At 53.4% G+C, this 15,919-nt stretch overlaps 1 protein-coding gene and 1 pseudogene across 1 annotated transcript; one reads left to right on the top strand and one right to left on the bottom strand.

The window, feature by feature from the left end:
* Window positions 1-1,438: 1,438 nt before the first annotated feature.
* On the bottom strand, window positions 1,439-15,648 carry LOC123433113. The gene is made up of 5 exons (XM_045115434.1): window positions 15,465-15,648; window positions 14,865-15,196; window positions 14,388-14,483; window positions 2,437-2,496; window positions 1,439-1,891 (listed from the first exon to the last, which is right to left on the bottom strand). The coding sequence occupies exons 1-5, from the start codon at window positions 15,562-15,564 to the stop codon at window positions 1,667-1,669; spliced, it is 813 nt and encodes a 270-aa protein (XP_044971369.1). The 5' UTR covers window positions 15,565-15,648; the 3' UTR covers window positions 1,439-1,666.
* Window positions 10,103-11,081, top strand: LOC123433129 (annotated as a pseudogene).
* Window positions 15,649-15,919: the final 271 nt, after the last annotated feature.

Below are 15,919 nucleotides of genomic sequence, written 5' to 3'. Positions count from 1 at the left end.
TGACACGTGTCGGTTGACCATTGACCTAGGGTCATTTCGGTCATATCATGTTGGGTTGTCTGTTGGCTATAAATAGCCCATCCCTCCACCATAAGTTGGTGGTTGCTCAGAGTATTATAGGACTGTTGTTTTTTTGGAGCAACCCACCTCGAAGACATTGAGAGAGAGCTATCCTACGAGGATAAACCCAAACACCTAGGGCAAGAGTGTTTGAGCATCACCGAAGTCTTTCTGTTCTGAATGAACCAAAGACTTTTTACACTTGAAGATTGTGATCTTCCACACGGTTAAGTGTCATGGTCTAGAGCATCCAAGAGTCATTGTGGATTGTTGGGTGACCTAGTTTGTATGGGTTTCGGAAGTCTACCTTGAAGACTTACCTGAGTGACTGAGCGAGGTCTAAGTGACCTTGCCTCAAGGGGAACAAGTGAAGACAAGGTCTTCTGAGTTAAATCTCATCCTCCCCAACCAGATGTACAGTTGTCACAGCAACTCGAACTGGTCCAACAAATCCCGAGTCTTCGTCAAGCAACTCGTTCTATCTTTCCACTCTTTTACATACTACTTAGTATCGTGAAGCCATTGCATGTTTGTTTTTGTGTGAAGACATTCATCAAAAACATTCATCTGATTTGCATTTGTCTTCGTACTAATCTAGTTTATTTTCGATACACTTATGTTTGCATGATGACTATGCCATACTTGCATGAATATCTTCAGCTTGTTGCATGTCATGCCTAGATCTTTGACTGTTATCCCTATATGATCCTGAATAGTTTCCGCCCACTTCGAAGACATTTACTATTTCAAAAAAAAATCATAAAAATCACCTATTCATCCCCCTCTAGTCAATAACTAAAACTTTTAGATTTTTTTGATAGGCGAGGACAGTCAGACGTGCTCGTCACACTAGTCCGGACGCCCGCATAGCCCCCCACACCCCTCCCACTGTCTTTGGTTTGCGAGAAAGAACACATCAAGACCATCAAGCGGACCGATACAAGACCGTGTTAGATGACTTTCACGGTCCAAATGTATGTGGATGTGGGTCGGTGTTGGAGATGCCATAATGCTAAGTTACCTAGTTTCACCTAAAAAATGCAATTACGTTCCCTGTGAAAATGAAAGCAATTCCAAAAATTGGAATTGTGCGTCATTATTTCCTCAAACTGTTTTGCCGTTTAGCTCACCACATATTCGTAGCGTGCACACGAATATGCTGCAAAGATCTACCCAGACACCTAATTTATGATGATTGGCACTTGAGAGGTGCAACCAACAGCACACCGACATGGCACCTAACCGAAAACGAAATGAAAATAAATAAGCGCGGTGCTGGTGCCCGTTCCTCCTTTTTTATGTAGGTGAGGTGCACGTTCCTTCAGGAAGCTGCACGCGCAGGTCGACATCACAGGTCAAAGTGAGCAAAAGGCATATCTCCTTCTGAAACCACAATCAAACTGAGCATATACTTATTATGTGCCCCGCACATTCTCCTTCAGAGGCGAACCTAAAACGAGGCATGAGTGAGCACAGAGCATATCTCCTTCAGAACAAAGAACAGAGTAACAGTTCGTCGCAATATCCTTAAGTCGTCAGCCGCTGCATTTTTAGACAGCAGCAGTTTACTAACTGGGCGTCGTAGAGGTGATAACGCCCACACTGTTTACACAGCCTCCACATCGGGCACAGCGTCGGCAACGGGGTCTTCAGGCCCAGCATCCTTCTCGACAAAGCCATACCCGTACTCCTCCTCTGAAGCATCCTCCTCTGCGCTTCTGCCAAACATGAACGGTCTCTTGCCCATCGTCGTGAAAGGCATCAGTCCCAGCGCACGCGCCGTCTTAATCTCCCTCGCAACCTTGCGTTGAGCTTTCGCGCTTATCTTGGTCTGGAGAGCGATCAACAAATTAGAAACAACAATGGGCAAGGAAATACAAACTAAGTGTCTCAAGCTTAGTACAATTAGTACAAAGTTGAGACGCTTATTTTGGGACGGAGGGAGTACATCAGTAAAGAACATGAACACGTTTGTGAGGCTGACCCTGAAAACTGGCAAAGAGATGATACTATATGCCACACCTTAATTATACTACTCCATGTAAGATAAGAGTAAATAAGATTAAGCATGAACGAGCATAAACCTGAACACCTCAACAACAGCATCATCACCGAAGGGGAGCATTCAAAATAAACAAATGTCTCCATAAGAGTAACATTTAAAGCATAGTGCATTAAAGGGCGGTTCCTACTTGAAATCTGACATTACTTTATAAGAAAAATGGCATTCATATCTGAACAATAGAGTATGCGTTATTGGCAATAATCTGAAAAAGCATGATCTGAGTTTATATTGTACTTATATCAGGAAGACAGGAAACTCTCCACCCAAATTTATCTTATCTTACATAAAAGCCAGGAAAAGTACCCTATTACCTGATTCCTCTTGATGATAATGCCAGCTTCTGTAAGAAAGTTGGAGAGGAATCTAACATTCTGCAAGGAATAATTACTGTGGTCAGAAACTGCAACTTCTTGAAGATAACTGTAATAACTCAACATATCGAAATGTATGAAGCAGATCAAAGTTGGTCTCTCGAAAACTATGTATCCATGCATGAAGGTGTCTATCTGTACGTAGTCCTTTACAAAAATTGGTTACAAACCACCAAAAAATAAGCAGTTTAGTCATAAACTGCTTAGGCAAAGTGGCAGACTTCCAACCAAAACATTACCCCATTTAATTACCAACCTACGCCATTAATCGTTACTCCCTCTGTCAAAATGTAGGCTGTATTTTTATTGGTTAAGGCAAGGTCTGAATTCAAGTCTAATGACATGCTGGTAGGACTAGGGTTCCTACCGGGCCTCCGGCGTAGGTTGTATGGGCAAGGAGGAGGGGAGCGAGGGCTGGAGCGGGCGCGCCGGCGAGAGGGCGCCGTCGCGGCTAGGGCTGGGCGCGGCGGTGGCTAGGGTTCCGGCTCCTTTGGAAGCCGGGCAACAGAAGATAATATCTTTATTGCTTGATCTCAATTGATGTCTTACAACTAGTATTTATAACTCGAGCCTAAGATAACTTTCCTAAAATAATTTGCCTAAGATAACTTGCGGGCCAAGCCCCTAATATTAACGCCCAGTGGGCCTCTGCCGGCTATAGGCCAAGCCGGTCATAACATCTCTCCCCGCCTGCACAAACAGCTCGTCCTCGAGCTGAAAGTTTGGATAGTGTTGGCGGAATTCCTCACGCTGCTCCCACGTAGCCTCCTCCTCCGGAAGACCCGTCCACTGAACGAGGACGAACCACACTCCACGTCGAAGCTGTGCCTGCAACACCTTGGCTGGTTCCGGAAGAATGCGACCATCGGCGGTTGGAGGAAGCGCCGGAGGGGCCGCCGGTGGCTCGCCACGGAAAGGCTTGAGCAGCCCCACATGGAAGACGTCGTGGATACGAGCGCGGTCTGGCAGCGGAAGACCATAGGCCACCTTCCCAATGCGCTCCACGATAGGGAAGGGCCCAGCGTAGCGAGGGCCGAGCTTTCGCTTCGCGCACGGGTCGAGTGACTGCGTAGAGCGGTGGAGAAGACGCAGCCACACCCAATCACCCACGGCGAATTCCGCCTCGCGATGGTGATCGTCGTAGTAGTGCTTGGCCAGCTGCTGGGCCTGAAGGAGACGCTGACGGACCTCAGCAAGCATCTCGTCACGGGTGCGGATAAGGTCACCCGCAACCTCCGTCCGAGCCGTCTCCGGGTCCACCGGAAGTATAGGCGGGGGTGGACGACCATATACCACCTCAAACGGCGTAGCACGAAGGGCGGAGTGATAGGAGGTGTTGTAGCAGTACTCCGCCCAAGAGAGCCAGTCCACCCAAGCTCGAAGCCGATCACCTGTCACACAACGCAAATACATGGCAATGACCTTGTTAACCACCTCGGACTGACCGTCCGTCTGAGGATGAAATGCCGTACTCAGGCGGAGCTGGACGCCCGCCATCCTGAAGAGGTCGCGCCAGACATGTCCCGTGAACACCGGGTCCCGATCACTGACGATCGAAGCTGGAAACCCGTATAAGCGAACGATGCCGTCGAAGAAGGCCCGGGCCACGGACGCCGCCGTGTACGGATGACCGAGCGCGATGAAGTGGGCGTACTTAGAAAAGCGGTCGACCACCGTGAGGATGACCGACTTGCCGCCCACCTTGGGGAGGCCCTCGATGAAGTCCATGGAAATATCCGCCCAAACCTGAGACGGCACCTCCAAGGGCTGAAGTAACCCTGCCGGTCTCAGGGTCTCCGTCTTGTTGCGCTGGCATGTCTGACAAGACCGAACCCAGTCGCGGACCAGGGCGCGATCGCCGGGGATGTAGAAGTCAGCGCGAAGACGATGTAGGGTTTTCTGCACACCCTCATGACCCGCCGAGTGGGCAAGCTGTAACACCTGGTGACGGAGATCATCATGCGCCGGAACAAAGATCCGGCGCCCATGGAGAAGCAGTCCGTCAGCGAAGCGCCAGGGCTCCTCCAGGTCTCCGGCCGTGAGTTGCTGCTGGAGAAGAACGGCGTCGTCGACTGTTGCAGTTGCGCGGCGAATGTCGGCGAAGAGGCCGAACGTCGGCCCGGAGCGGACGCACAGGGACGCCCCAGCGGACTCGTCGGTGGAAGGAGCGAGATTGGAGTCGCGACGAGACAGCGCGTCGGCCACGGTGTTAAGGCGGCCCGGGCGATACTCGACGGAGAAGTCAAAGCCGAAGAGCTTGCTGATCCACTGGTGTTGTGACACAGTCGACAGCCGTTGGTCCAGTAAGAACTTCAGGCTGTAATGGTCCGTGCGAATGTGGAAGACCCGTCCCCACAAGTACGGCCGCCAATGGCGCACGGCCTGCACCAGGCCAATGAGCTCCCGCTCGTACGCCGCCAGCTTAAGATGGCGCGGAGCAAAAGGCCGGCTGAAGAAAGCAAGGGGCCCCTCGCCCTGATGAAGCACGGCGCCGAAGCCCGCGCCCGAAGCGTCACAGTCCACCACGAACGGGCGGTCAAAGTCGGGCATCTGGAGGACGGGACCCGTCGTGAGGGCCCCTTTGAGGGCCTCGAATGCCGTTGTCGCCTCGTCGTCCCAGGCGAAAGCATCGCGGCGGAGCAGCCGCGTGAGAGGTGCCGCGATGAGCCCGAACTCCCGGATAAATTTTCGGTAGTATCCTGCGAGGCCGAGGAACCCGCGGAGAGCCCGCGGCGAGTGAGGCGTCGGCCAGGCGGAGACAGCTGCCACCTTGTCGGCGTCCATAGCCACCCCGTCGGCCGAGATGACATGGCCGAGGTAGGCAACGGTAGGTGTCCCGAACGAGCACTTCGAGCGCTTAAGGTGGAGGTCGTGCGCCCGAAGCTCGTTGAAGACGATGGCGACGTGCTGGAGGTGCTCGGCCCAGGTGGCGCTGAAGATAAGAATATCATCAAAGAAAACAAGCACAAACCGCCGTAAGTAGGGTCGCAGAACGTCGTTCATCAGGGCCTGGAAGGTCGCCGGGGCATTGGCGAGGCCGAAAGGCATCACCAAGAACTCGAAGTGGCCATGGTGGGTGCGAAACGCCGTCTTGGCGATGTCGTCCGGATGCATGCGCACCTGGTGATAGCCCGACCGGAGATCGAGTTTGGTGAAGAAGCGCGCCCCATGAAGCTCATCCAAGAGCTCGTCGACCACCGGTATCGGGAACTTGTCCTTGAGCGTGAGCGCGTTCAGGCCGCGGTAGTCGATGCAGAAACGCCACGTGTCGTCTGTCTTGCGGACGAGAAGCACCGGCGCGGAGAAGGGTGACGTCGAGATCCGGATGATGCCCGCTGCGAGCATAAGGGCACACTGTCTCTCCAACTCATCCTTCTGTAGCTGAGGGTAGCGGTAAGGCCGCACCGCCACGGGAGTGGAGCCCGGCACAAGGTGAATGCGATGGTCGTACACCCGAGCAGGTGGAAGTCCCCGTGGCTCGTCGAAGAGGGCGCTATGCTGCTGCAGAAGAGGATCCAGCAGAGGGTGCTCGGCCTCGGGGGAGGCGGCGGCCAGCTGAAGATGTGGCACGGCTGGCGTAGCGCCCCCAATGCCGTTCCACCGGATTTCGCGTCCCAGCCGCCAGAATGTCATCGTGAGTGCGTCGAAGTCCCACACGATGGGCCCGAGGGTCCGGAGAAAGTCCACACTGAGGATGAAGTCGAAGCAGCCGAGGTCGATGCCGGCACAGGTAATGGAAAAGTGTTCGCCCCCGATGGTGATGGGAACGTCGCGGGCGAGTCCATGACACTGGAGGCGGTCACCGTTGGCCACCGTGATCCGAAGGCGCTCCCCGCCCGTTGTCGGAATAGCTAGACGACGCATGGTTGCCTCGGGCAGGAAGTTATGAGTGGAGCCCGTATCCAGCAGGGCCACCAGCTGCTCGCCATGGAGCGTCACGGGCAGCAACATGGTCCGCTCATGACGGATGCCGGCTAGGGCGTGGAGAGAGACGACGCATGCCGTTGCCGTAGAATCTGTGTCCGTGTCCCCAGTGGCCGCCGGTGGCGGTGGTCGTCTCGACCGCCTCGGTGTAGTCGACCGTCTCCAAGTAGAAGAGGCGGGGGCAGACATGTGTCGGCGTGTAGGGCTCATCGCAATTAAAGCAGAGACCCTGACGTCGACGCTCCTGCTGCTCGGCCGGGGACAACCGGCGGAAGGTCCGTGTGGCGGCCGGGGGTGCGGCCGCCGCGGCTGGCGGAGGCCGGCTCGGTGCTGGTAGGGTCGGCGCGGGTCGACTGAGCTGGCGGCCGCCCCGTCCGGGCGGTTGCTGCAGGGCCAGGGCCCACTGCTCGAAGGCCCGGGCGTAGTACATGGCGGACTGAAGGTCGGGGGGTTCCCGGAGCTCGACATCCACGCGAATATGGTCCGGTAGGCCACCCACAAAGAGCTCAGCGCGCTGAGTCGCGGATACGCCTGGCGCGTGGCACGCCAGGGCGTGGAATCGGTCGGCGTAGTCCTGGACCGTGGATGTAAACGGTAGGCGGCCGAGGGCTGCCAGTCGGCTGCCACGGATGGGGGGGCCAAACCGGAGAAGGCAGAGCGCGCGAAAGCGATCCCACGGTGGCATGCCGCCCTCGTCCTGCTCGAGGGCGTAGTACCAAGTCTGTGCAGCGCCACGGAGATGATAGGACGCGAGCCAGGTGCGATCCGACGCAAGCGTCCGCTGCCCCCGAAAGAACTGCTCGCACTGGTTGAGCCAGTTGAGGGGGTCGTCCGTGCCCTCGTAAGTGGTGAAGTTCAGCTTGGCGAACCGAGGGGATGTCGGACCGCCGTGTCCGGTAGCTGCGGCTGTCGGTGGCATCGCGTACGCCGGGTCGGGAAACTCCGGAGCGTAGGGCGCCGAGCTGGAGGACCGCTCGAACGACAGAGAGGGCGCCGGGTGTTCCGGTGCGGTGGTATAGACCGGGCCCGAAGATGATCCGGCTGCCAACGCGGGAATCGGCGATGGCGATGGCGGAAACTGCACCTGGTGCAGGGGCCGACTGGTGGGTCGGGGCGCTGGTGGTGCTGCTGTCGATGGCGGCGGCGGCTGGTGGTGCTGAGCCGTAGCCGGCGCCGTGGTGGCCGATAGAAACTGGTGGGGAGGCCCCCCCCCAGCGGCGCGGTGGTGGCTGGCCACACCGGCCATGGGGTACCCGCGGCGGGGTAGTGCTGCAGCAGCAGCTGCGGCGGCGGCGGCGCCCCTCCGTATGGCGGCTGGAAGGCCGGGGTGGCCCACGGCTGCGACGGCGGCCCGTAGGCAGTGGGGGCGACGCTCGGCGGCGGGGGTTGGGTCCCAGCGAGGTAGAGGCTGATGCCTCGGACCGCTTGGACAAGCTCCCGCAGGGTGCCCGACATCGCCTCGGGCGAGAAGATGGGGAGCGGCTCCGTCGTGGTGATGATCGGCACTGGCGAGGGAGCGGTCCCGGGCGTGATCGGCAGCGGCGGCGGGGCGGTGGTGGTGGGTTGCGGCGGCGGTGGGGGGGGGAGCGACATGATCAACCTGGAATCTCTGGATACCAAATTGGTAGGACTAGGGTTCCTACCGGGCCTCCGGCGTAGGTTGTATGGGCAAGGAGGAGGGGAGCGAGGGCTGGAGCGGGCGCGCCGACGAGAGGGCGCCGTCGCGGCTAGGGCTGGGCGCGGCGGTGGCTAGGGTTCCGGCTCCTTGGGGAGCCGGGCAAACAGAAGATAATATCTTTATTGCTTGATCTCAATTGATGTCTTACAACTAGTATTTATAACTCGAGCCTAAGATAACTTTCCTAAAATAACTTGCCTAAGATAACTTGCGGGCCAAGCCCCTAATATTAATGCCCAGTGGGCCTCTGCCGGCTATAGGCCAAGCCGGTCATAACACATGCCATTAGTTTATTTCAAAAGTAATTACTTGTATTATAACTTTGTATCACATAAACCACATATTAACATATTAATTGTTGGTTAAAATCTTATCTTAACCAATCAAAATATATCCCATGTTTTGCAACGGAGTACAATTTTTTCACGTGCCTCTTTCCCTGTGACCTCCCACATCCTGAGCTCAAGTACCAACCTTGCCGTCTCAAAATATATTTTTCACGTGCCTCTTTCCCTGTGACCTCCCACACCCTGAGCTCAAGTACCAACCTTGCCATCTCAAAATAGCTCAATTCTAACAGACTAGTTCCATAATTCCATTACGCTACCATGTGTGGCAGCAAGAATAGCCATGTGAGAAGCTTCTACAGACTCCCCAAGAATTTTCATTTTGCTAGTTGCGACCGGAAAGGAAGATTTATTTTTTCCTGATGTCAACTCTATGCCAAGGTTTAATTTTTCTTTTTCTTTTAAAGTTCTGCTTGTAGCTGTCAATACATGTATGTTTTTCAGTTTTTCGTAGGGGGGAGGTTTGGATGGTGCCTGTTGCCAAGCACATGACATGCAAGACAAAACACTTGCGTCTGTTCTTTAAGAAGATTTTATCAATATGTATTTTGGAATTGAGAGATCAATAATATAACAAACCTGAATGCCTGATGAGCAAGCTCTAGGCAACACGAACCAAAGATACCACGAGGCCAGTTTTTGTTTGGCGAGGAACAAGTTCATTGTTGTGTTTGAGAAGATTCGGGCGGTGGTTGCTGCAAGTTTTCTTTGTGCTGATTGGGTTGTTGGCTAGCAGAACTTGCTTGGTGATATGGCCTTGCTCTTGAAAAGTTTCTACTCCCCCCGATCCAAATTAATTGACACTGCCTTAGTTCAACTTTTAGTACAAAGTTGTACTAACGCAGCGTCAATTAATATGGATCGGAGGGAGTACTTTTGTTTGTGTTGATTGGCATTTTGTTCATCTTCTTCTGTAATGCAGGTGTTACAATACTGATCTGAATTAGGCAGGGGGTTATGTGGTACCGCATGAGTGATTTTGGAAATAACAACAACAACAACCAAGCCTTTCAGTCCCAAACAAGTTGGGGTAGGCTAGAGTTGAAACCCATAAGATCACGAAGCCACGTCATGGCTCTGGAACGTGGATAGCTAACGCACCCCTGTCCATGGCTAAGTCTTTGTCGATATTCCAAACCTTCAGGTCTCTCTTAACGGACTCCTCCCATGTCAAGTTTGGTCTACCACGACCCCTCTTAACATTCTCAGCACGCTTTATCCGTCCGCTATGCACCGGCGCTTCCGGTGGCCTCCGTTGAATATGTCCAAACCATCTGAAACGATGCTGGACCAGCTTCTCTTCAATCGGTGCTACCCCAAGTCTCTCTCGTATATCGTCATTCCGTACCCGATCCTTCCTTGTGTGGCCACATATCCATCTCAACATGCGCATCTCTGCTACACCTAACTGTTGGATATGTCGTCTCTTGGTTGGCCAACACTCCGCGCCATACAACATCACAGGTCGGATAGTTGTCCTATAAAACCTGCCTTTTAGCTTTTGTGGCACTCTCTTGTCACAGAGTACGCCAGAAGCTTGGCGCCACTTCATCCACTCAGCCTTGATTCGGTGGCCCACGTCTCCATTGATATCGTCATCCTTCTGCAACATGGACCCCAAATATCGAAACGTGTCTCTCTCCGGTACCACCTGCCCACCAAGGCTAACATCTCCATCCTCGTGCCTAGTAGCACTAAAACTGCACCTCATGTATTCAGTTTTAGTTCTACTCTAAAAAGAGAGTTACTGAGCCCCCGTCGGCCCCCGCGTCGCTCCCAGGGGCGACTCGGGCGGCGAAACCCTAGCCGCCACCCAAGCCCCCTCCTTCCCCTCCCTCCCCTCGCCGCCGCCGGAGGATGCTGGTGGGCGAAGCCCTCGTCGGTGGACGGCGGCGGCGGGGCCCTTGTTCGCGTGCTCGCGCGCTGGAGCGGTGGGAACGTGCTCGCGCGGTGGGAGCGTGTGGTGGCGCGCCGGAAAGCTGTCCGCGTGCAGGAGAGGTCGAGATGGCGCGGTGCGTGTGCGCGGAGGCGCTGCTACGGCGGCTGGCGGCCGCTGCAGCGAGCGGCAGAGCTGTGGGCGCCCAGATCTGGGCCGCGCGGGCCCGCCTTGGCCCGAGTCAACCACTCTGCCCCCACCCACCCTTCTCCCTCCTCCCACCCCTCCCAGCCGCCGCCGGTGGTTGCCGCTGGGTTGTGCACGCGCGCGGTGACCCTGACGGTTGTTGCGATGCTGTGCCACGGCGAATCCCGGCGGCGGAGGCTGCGGGCCGGCGCGGTGCAGGTGATCATTGTCGCCTGCTGGACGCGCTCCCGGTGGTGGCCGGCCTGCTGGCGCTGCGCTGGCCGGTGCCCAAACCTGCGACTACCGACGTTCCTAGGCTTCCCGCTCCATGTGCTTCCGTCTTCTCCAACGTTCTTCGTCATGTCCGGTCTGCATCTGCATCTGAGGTCCTTGCTCATGGGTCGGGGCGAAATCCCCGCGCAGCGTCGGCCTGCGCTGTCAACGGCGACGCCTGAGGGTGCCGTCACCTCCTTGGAGACGTTGGCATGACCCTTGACCGGACCTCCTCCTCGAGCACCGGGAGAAATCCTAGGTCCGGCCTCCTGGACCGGGCAGCGGCGGCGTCTCAACGCCGTTAACCTCTTAAGGGCGCTGCTTTGGCTGCAAGCGGAGTACTTTTTGATGCGGCAGATGGTGGCTGGTGATGCACCGTTGGCGTAGACGGCTGAACAGGGAGCAGGTTGTTTGCCAGCGCCGGCCCTCCCCCAACGATTGCTACACCAGTTCCAATCAGGCCCTGCCTTTCACCCGCCGATCCTAGGCACATGGGTGTGAGGTACGTTGGCCTGGGCAGTCCTGGAGCTGCAATTGTTCCTAGAGGTGTCTTGCAATGGCGGCAAGGCGAGGCCTAATATCGTTGTGTGTCTGTAGCTGAGGGCACCTCCTTACCTAGTTGTAGTCGCTTGGTGAGGACGGTCGTGTGTGTGTGTGTGTGTGTGTCCCTCCTTTCTGGAGGTTGTACCCCCGATGTCTTCTTCCTGTTCAATGCAATGAAACGCAAATTCTTTTGCGTTTTCTCGAAAAGAAAAAAATTTAGTTCTACTAAGCCTAAAACCTTTCGATTCTAGAGTCCGCCTCCATACCTCTAACTTTCTATTAACCCCCGTTCGGCTATCATCGACTAGCACCACATCATCCGCAAAGAGCATACACCATGGGATATCTCCTTGTATATCCCTTGTGACCTCATCCATCACCAAATCAAAAAGATAAGGGCTCAAAGCTGACCCTTGGTGTAGCCCTATTCTAATCGGAAAGTCATCGGTGTCGCCATCACTTGTTCGAACACTTGTCACAACATTATCATACATATCCTTGATGAGGGTAATGTACTTTATTGGGACTTTGTGTTTCTCCAAGGCCCACCACATGACATTCCGAGGTATCATATCATAGGCCTTCTCCAAATCAATGAACACCATATGAAGGTCCTTCTTTTGCTCCCTGTATCTCTCCATCAGCTGTCGTACCAAGAAGATGGCTTCCATGGTAGACCTCCCAGGCATGAAACCAAATTGGTTTTTGGTCACGCTTGTCAACCTTCTTAAGCGATGTTCATGACTCTCTCACATAGCTTCATAGTATGGCTCATCAGCTTGATTCCGCGGTAATTAGTACAACTTTGAACATCCCCCTTGTTCTTAAAGATTGGTACTAAAATACTCCGCCTCCATTCTTCGGGCATCTTGTTTGACCGAAAAATGAGGTTGAAAAGCTTAGTTAGCCATACTATCGCTATGTCTCCAAGGCCTCTCCACACCTCGACGGGGATACCATCAGGACCCATCGCCTTGCCTACTTTCATCCTTTTTAACGCCTCCTTAACCTCACACTCCTGGATACGTCGCACAAAGCACATGCTGGTATCATCAAAGGAGTCGTCTAGCTCAATGGTAGAGCTGTCAACCTCTCCATTGTAAAGGTTGTCAAAGTACTCCCGCCATCTACGCTTGATCGCCTCATCCTTCACAAGAAGTTGATCATCTCCGTCCTTGATGCATTTGACTTCGCCGACATCCCTCGTCTTCCTCTCCCTAATCTTGGCCATTTTATAGATGTCCCTTTCGCCTTCCTTAGTGTTTAAAGGTTGGTAGAGGTCCTCATACGCCCGACCTCTCGCTTCACTCACCACCCGCTTTGCAGCCTTCTTCGCCACCTTATACTTCTCCATGTTAGCTGCACTCCTGTCCAGATATAGGCATCTGAAACAGTCCTTCTTCTCCCTAATAACCTTCTGGACCTCATCGTTCCACCACCAGGTGTCCTTAGCTTCCCTTCTACTTCCCTTGGTCACCCCAAACTCCTCTACGGCGACCTTCCGCAAGAAGGTCGCCATACTCGTCCACATCAAGTTTGCAACGCCTCCTTCCTCCCAAGGGCCCTCCTTAATGACCCTCTCCCTGAAAGCCTGGGATGCCTCCCCCTTGAGCTTCCACCACTTCGTTCTAGCGACTTTGGCGCGCTTATCCTGTTGGACACAAATCCTAAAGCGGAAGTCAGCAACCACAAGCTTATGTTGAGGGACAACACTCTCTCCAGGTATCGCTTTACAATCAATGCAAGCGCGTCTGTCTTCTCTTCTAGAGAGGACAAAATCAATCTGGCTAGAGTGTAGACCACTACTAAACGTCACTAGATGGGATTCTCTCTTCCTAAAGAGGGTGTTAGCTACAACCATGTCGTAGGCTAGAGCGAAGCTCGGGACATCTTCTCCTTCTTGGTTCTTGATGCCATAGCCAAAGCCCCCATGCACCCTTTCAAAACATGTGTTAGATGTACCCACATGGCCATTGAGGTCTCCTCCTGTGAAGAGCTTCTCACCAATAGGTACCCTCCTAACCAAGTCCTCCGGGCCTTCCCAGAACTCCCTCTTGGTGCTCTCATTGTGGCCTACTTGCGGGGCATACGCGCTGATAACATTGAGGACTAAGTCCCCAACTACCAGCTTGACAAGGATCATCCGGTCCCCTTGCCTCTTAACGTCCACAACTCCATCCCTAAGGCTCTTGTTGACCAAGATGCCTACTCCATTCTTGTTTGAAGTTGTCCCCGTGTACCACAACTTGAAGCCGGTATCCTCCACCTCCTTCGCCTTTTGTCCCTTCCATTTGGTCTCTTGGACACATAGGACATCAACACGCCTCCTCACCGCCGTATCAACTAGCTCCCGTAACTTACCCGTCAGGGACCCTATGTTCCAGCTACCTAAGCGTATCCTCCTAGGCTCGGCTAACTTCCTTACCCTCCGCACTCGTCGAGTCAAATGCGAAGACCCTTGCTCATTTTTCACTACACCGGGGCGTCGGTGCAGCGCGCCACTAAGGATGCGGTGACCCGACCCTTGCTCACTTATCACCGTATCCAGATCAAGATACGGCGCGCCACCAAGGGGGTGACGGCCCGGCCCTTGCCCATTTGATTTTGGAAATAAGGAAGGAAAAAATAGTATGTTTCATGCCCACATAACATCCTAATCTGGCTTTGACACTTGCTGTGTTCCAGTATTGGCATCTAAACATCGAGTTAGAAAGTTAGAAGAATGTGAGACAATAACTCAAATCAATGAAATAATAAGCAACGCACCAGTTTAACAATACTGAACATGTTAATAATTGCTACATTCAAATATGGCAATGGAAAGCATCAATAGAAAATGCCAGAATCGAAAGCTTAGAGTAGTGTCACCAGTTATTGGGCAAATTAGCACAGACGTAATCACGAAAGAAGTCCCGTTTGGGGATTACCATAGTCATTGTATCCCTGAACATTATACCGGTTAACAGTTCTAAAGTCTACAAGCTGCCAAGGTATTGTAAATCTATCAGTTCATTTTAAACAAAAACTGGCCAGTTTACATAGGTTGCCAAGCAGATTTACTCACCCTAAAATCGGCTTTCCTTAGAACCTCCTTTGTAGATGTTTCAAACTGGGGTCTTGGGGGATTCCTTGGGGCTGCAGGTTTTGTAAGGTCAAGATCCTGTATGCAGTAGAGTTGGATAAAATCTGCTGTTAGAAGAGTATCATTCAGTAGATAACAGACTGATGCTTGCATGTTTAAATGATAAATGTTATTTAGATATCTGAAATGCTATGACGATATCTTCTGGTGGTTTGTGGTTTTTTAGGCAATAATGGATCAGACGAGCAATTTGTTTCTGTTTTGACAAACATATATCAACAAAAGCACCACTGTGTGGAAATATACTAACTCCGCAGAATCAAGCTCACACATTTAGCCACACTTCTCAGAATACTTGTAAATCACTGAATAATGCTAGACTAAATCTCAAGACTGCAAAGGAATTGTAGTCTCCCAAATACCTGAATCACTGAAAAAACAAACAGATATCTCTCTTACCTTGACACTGTAAGTCGAGCCACGCCTGTAATTCACATCCGGCCTGAAATCGTAGTCATCTTCGTCAACCTCGTCCGTCATATGAAAGGTGCGGGCCGCGTCGTCCAGCTTCTCGTTCATGCCATCATTCGAGGAATCGAAAACGTCCATGGACCCACCATTACTACTCTCGCCAAACTGGGGCCGACCAAAAGCACTCATTCCAAAGCCCGTGCCGCGCCTTCCAAACGAGTTCCCAACCCCATCGAGCTTCCCGAAGAATGCCTTGTCATCTGATGATGGCTCAAACATACGTTTCTCAAAGTCGTCCGCGCTCTCCACCGCGCCCTCTCCTGCGAGGCAACATCCACAGCAAACCGGCGTGTGAGACAACAGCATCGCTAGAGTACTTTACACATCAAAAAAATTCCCCAAATATCACGCATGCCGACATCACAAATGACTGACGGGGTTTGGAAAAATGTTTTGATTTAAACGTAGATCTCTCCCTCCTCCATTCGATTCGATGTTTTGGTTGTGACGGAATGGAGAACGGGTGGGCTAGGTCCGGGTGCCAGAAATACTGCGAGGGGGGAGGAGGGAGAGGCTGGGGGTGCTTACCGGACAGGAAGGAGCGGCGGAACAAGGAGGCTGCGGCGGATGATGGGTGGGAAGTGAGCAGGCGTCGTGGAAGAGATCGTCTCAGCGCCGAGCTCGCCATCTCGCTCAGTGCCTCGTCGCCGGCGCCGCAACCTGTCACCAGAGAAGCGAAGGCAGGGATTTGGGGGGTTGGGGCTTCTTTTTGCGTTTCAGACCCGTAGCTGGCCACCTGAGCCGGCCCGGCCCGGCCCAAGGCTGAATGTGCCTGGCATGGCACGTTTACTTAAGAGCAGCTCCAACAGGAGCAACTAGTTAGCGAGCGCTCCTTCGGAAGCCTTCGCTTGATACGTTCTCAGTCGCCGTCACGTGTTGTGTTTTGAACGTTTCCTTCGTATTTTATTTTTTTATTTTTTTTCGCACGTGTTTTCGACTTTTTAGATTGGTTTTTTCGTACGACCGTTCCTCTCGGAAAAAGA

Source organism: Hordeum vulgare, chromosome 1H (assembly GCF_904849725.1).
Source record: "Hordeum vulgare subsp. vulgare chromosome 1H, MorexV3_pseudomolecules_assembly, whole genome shotgun sequence".
Classification (NCBI taxonomy): Eukaryota; Viridiplantae; Streptophyta; class Magnoliopsida; order Poales; family Poaceae; genus Hordeum; species Hordeum vulgare.
The sequence above is the reverse complement of the archived record's forward strand: the minus strand, read 5'-3'. Positions and strand labels throughout refer to the sequence as shown.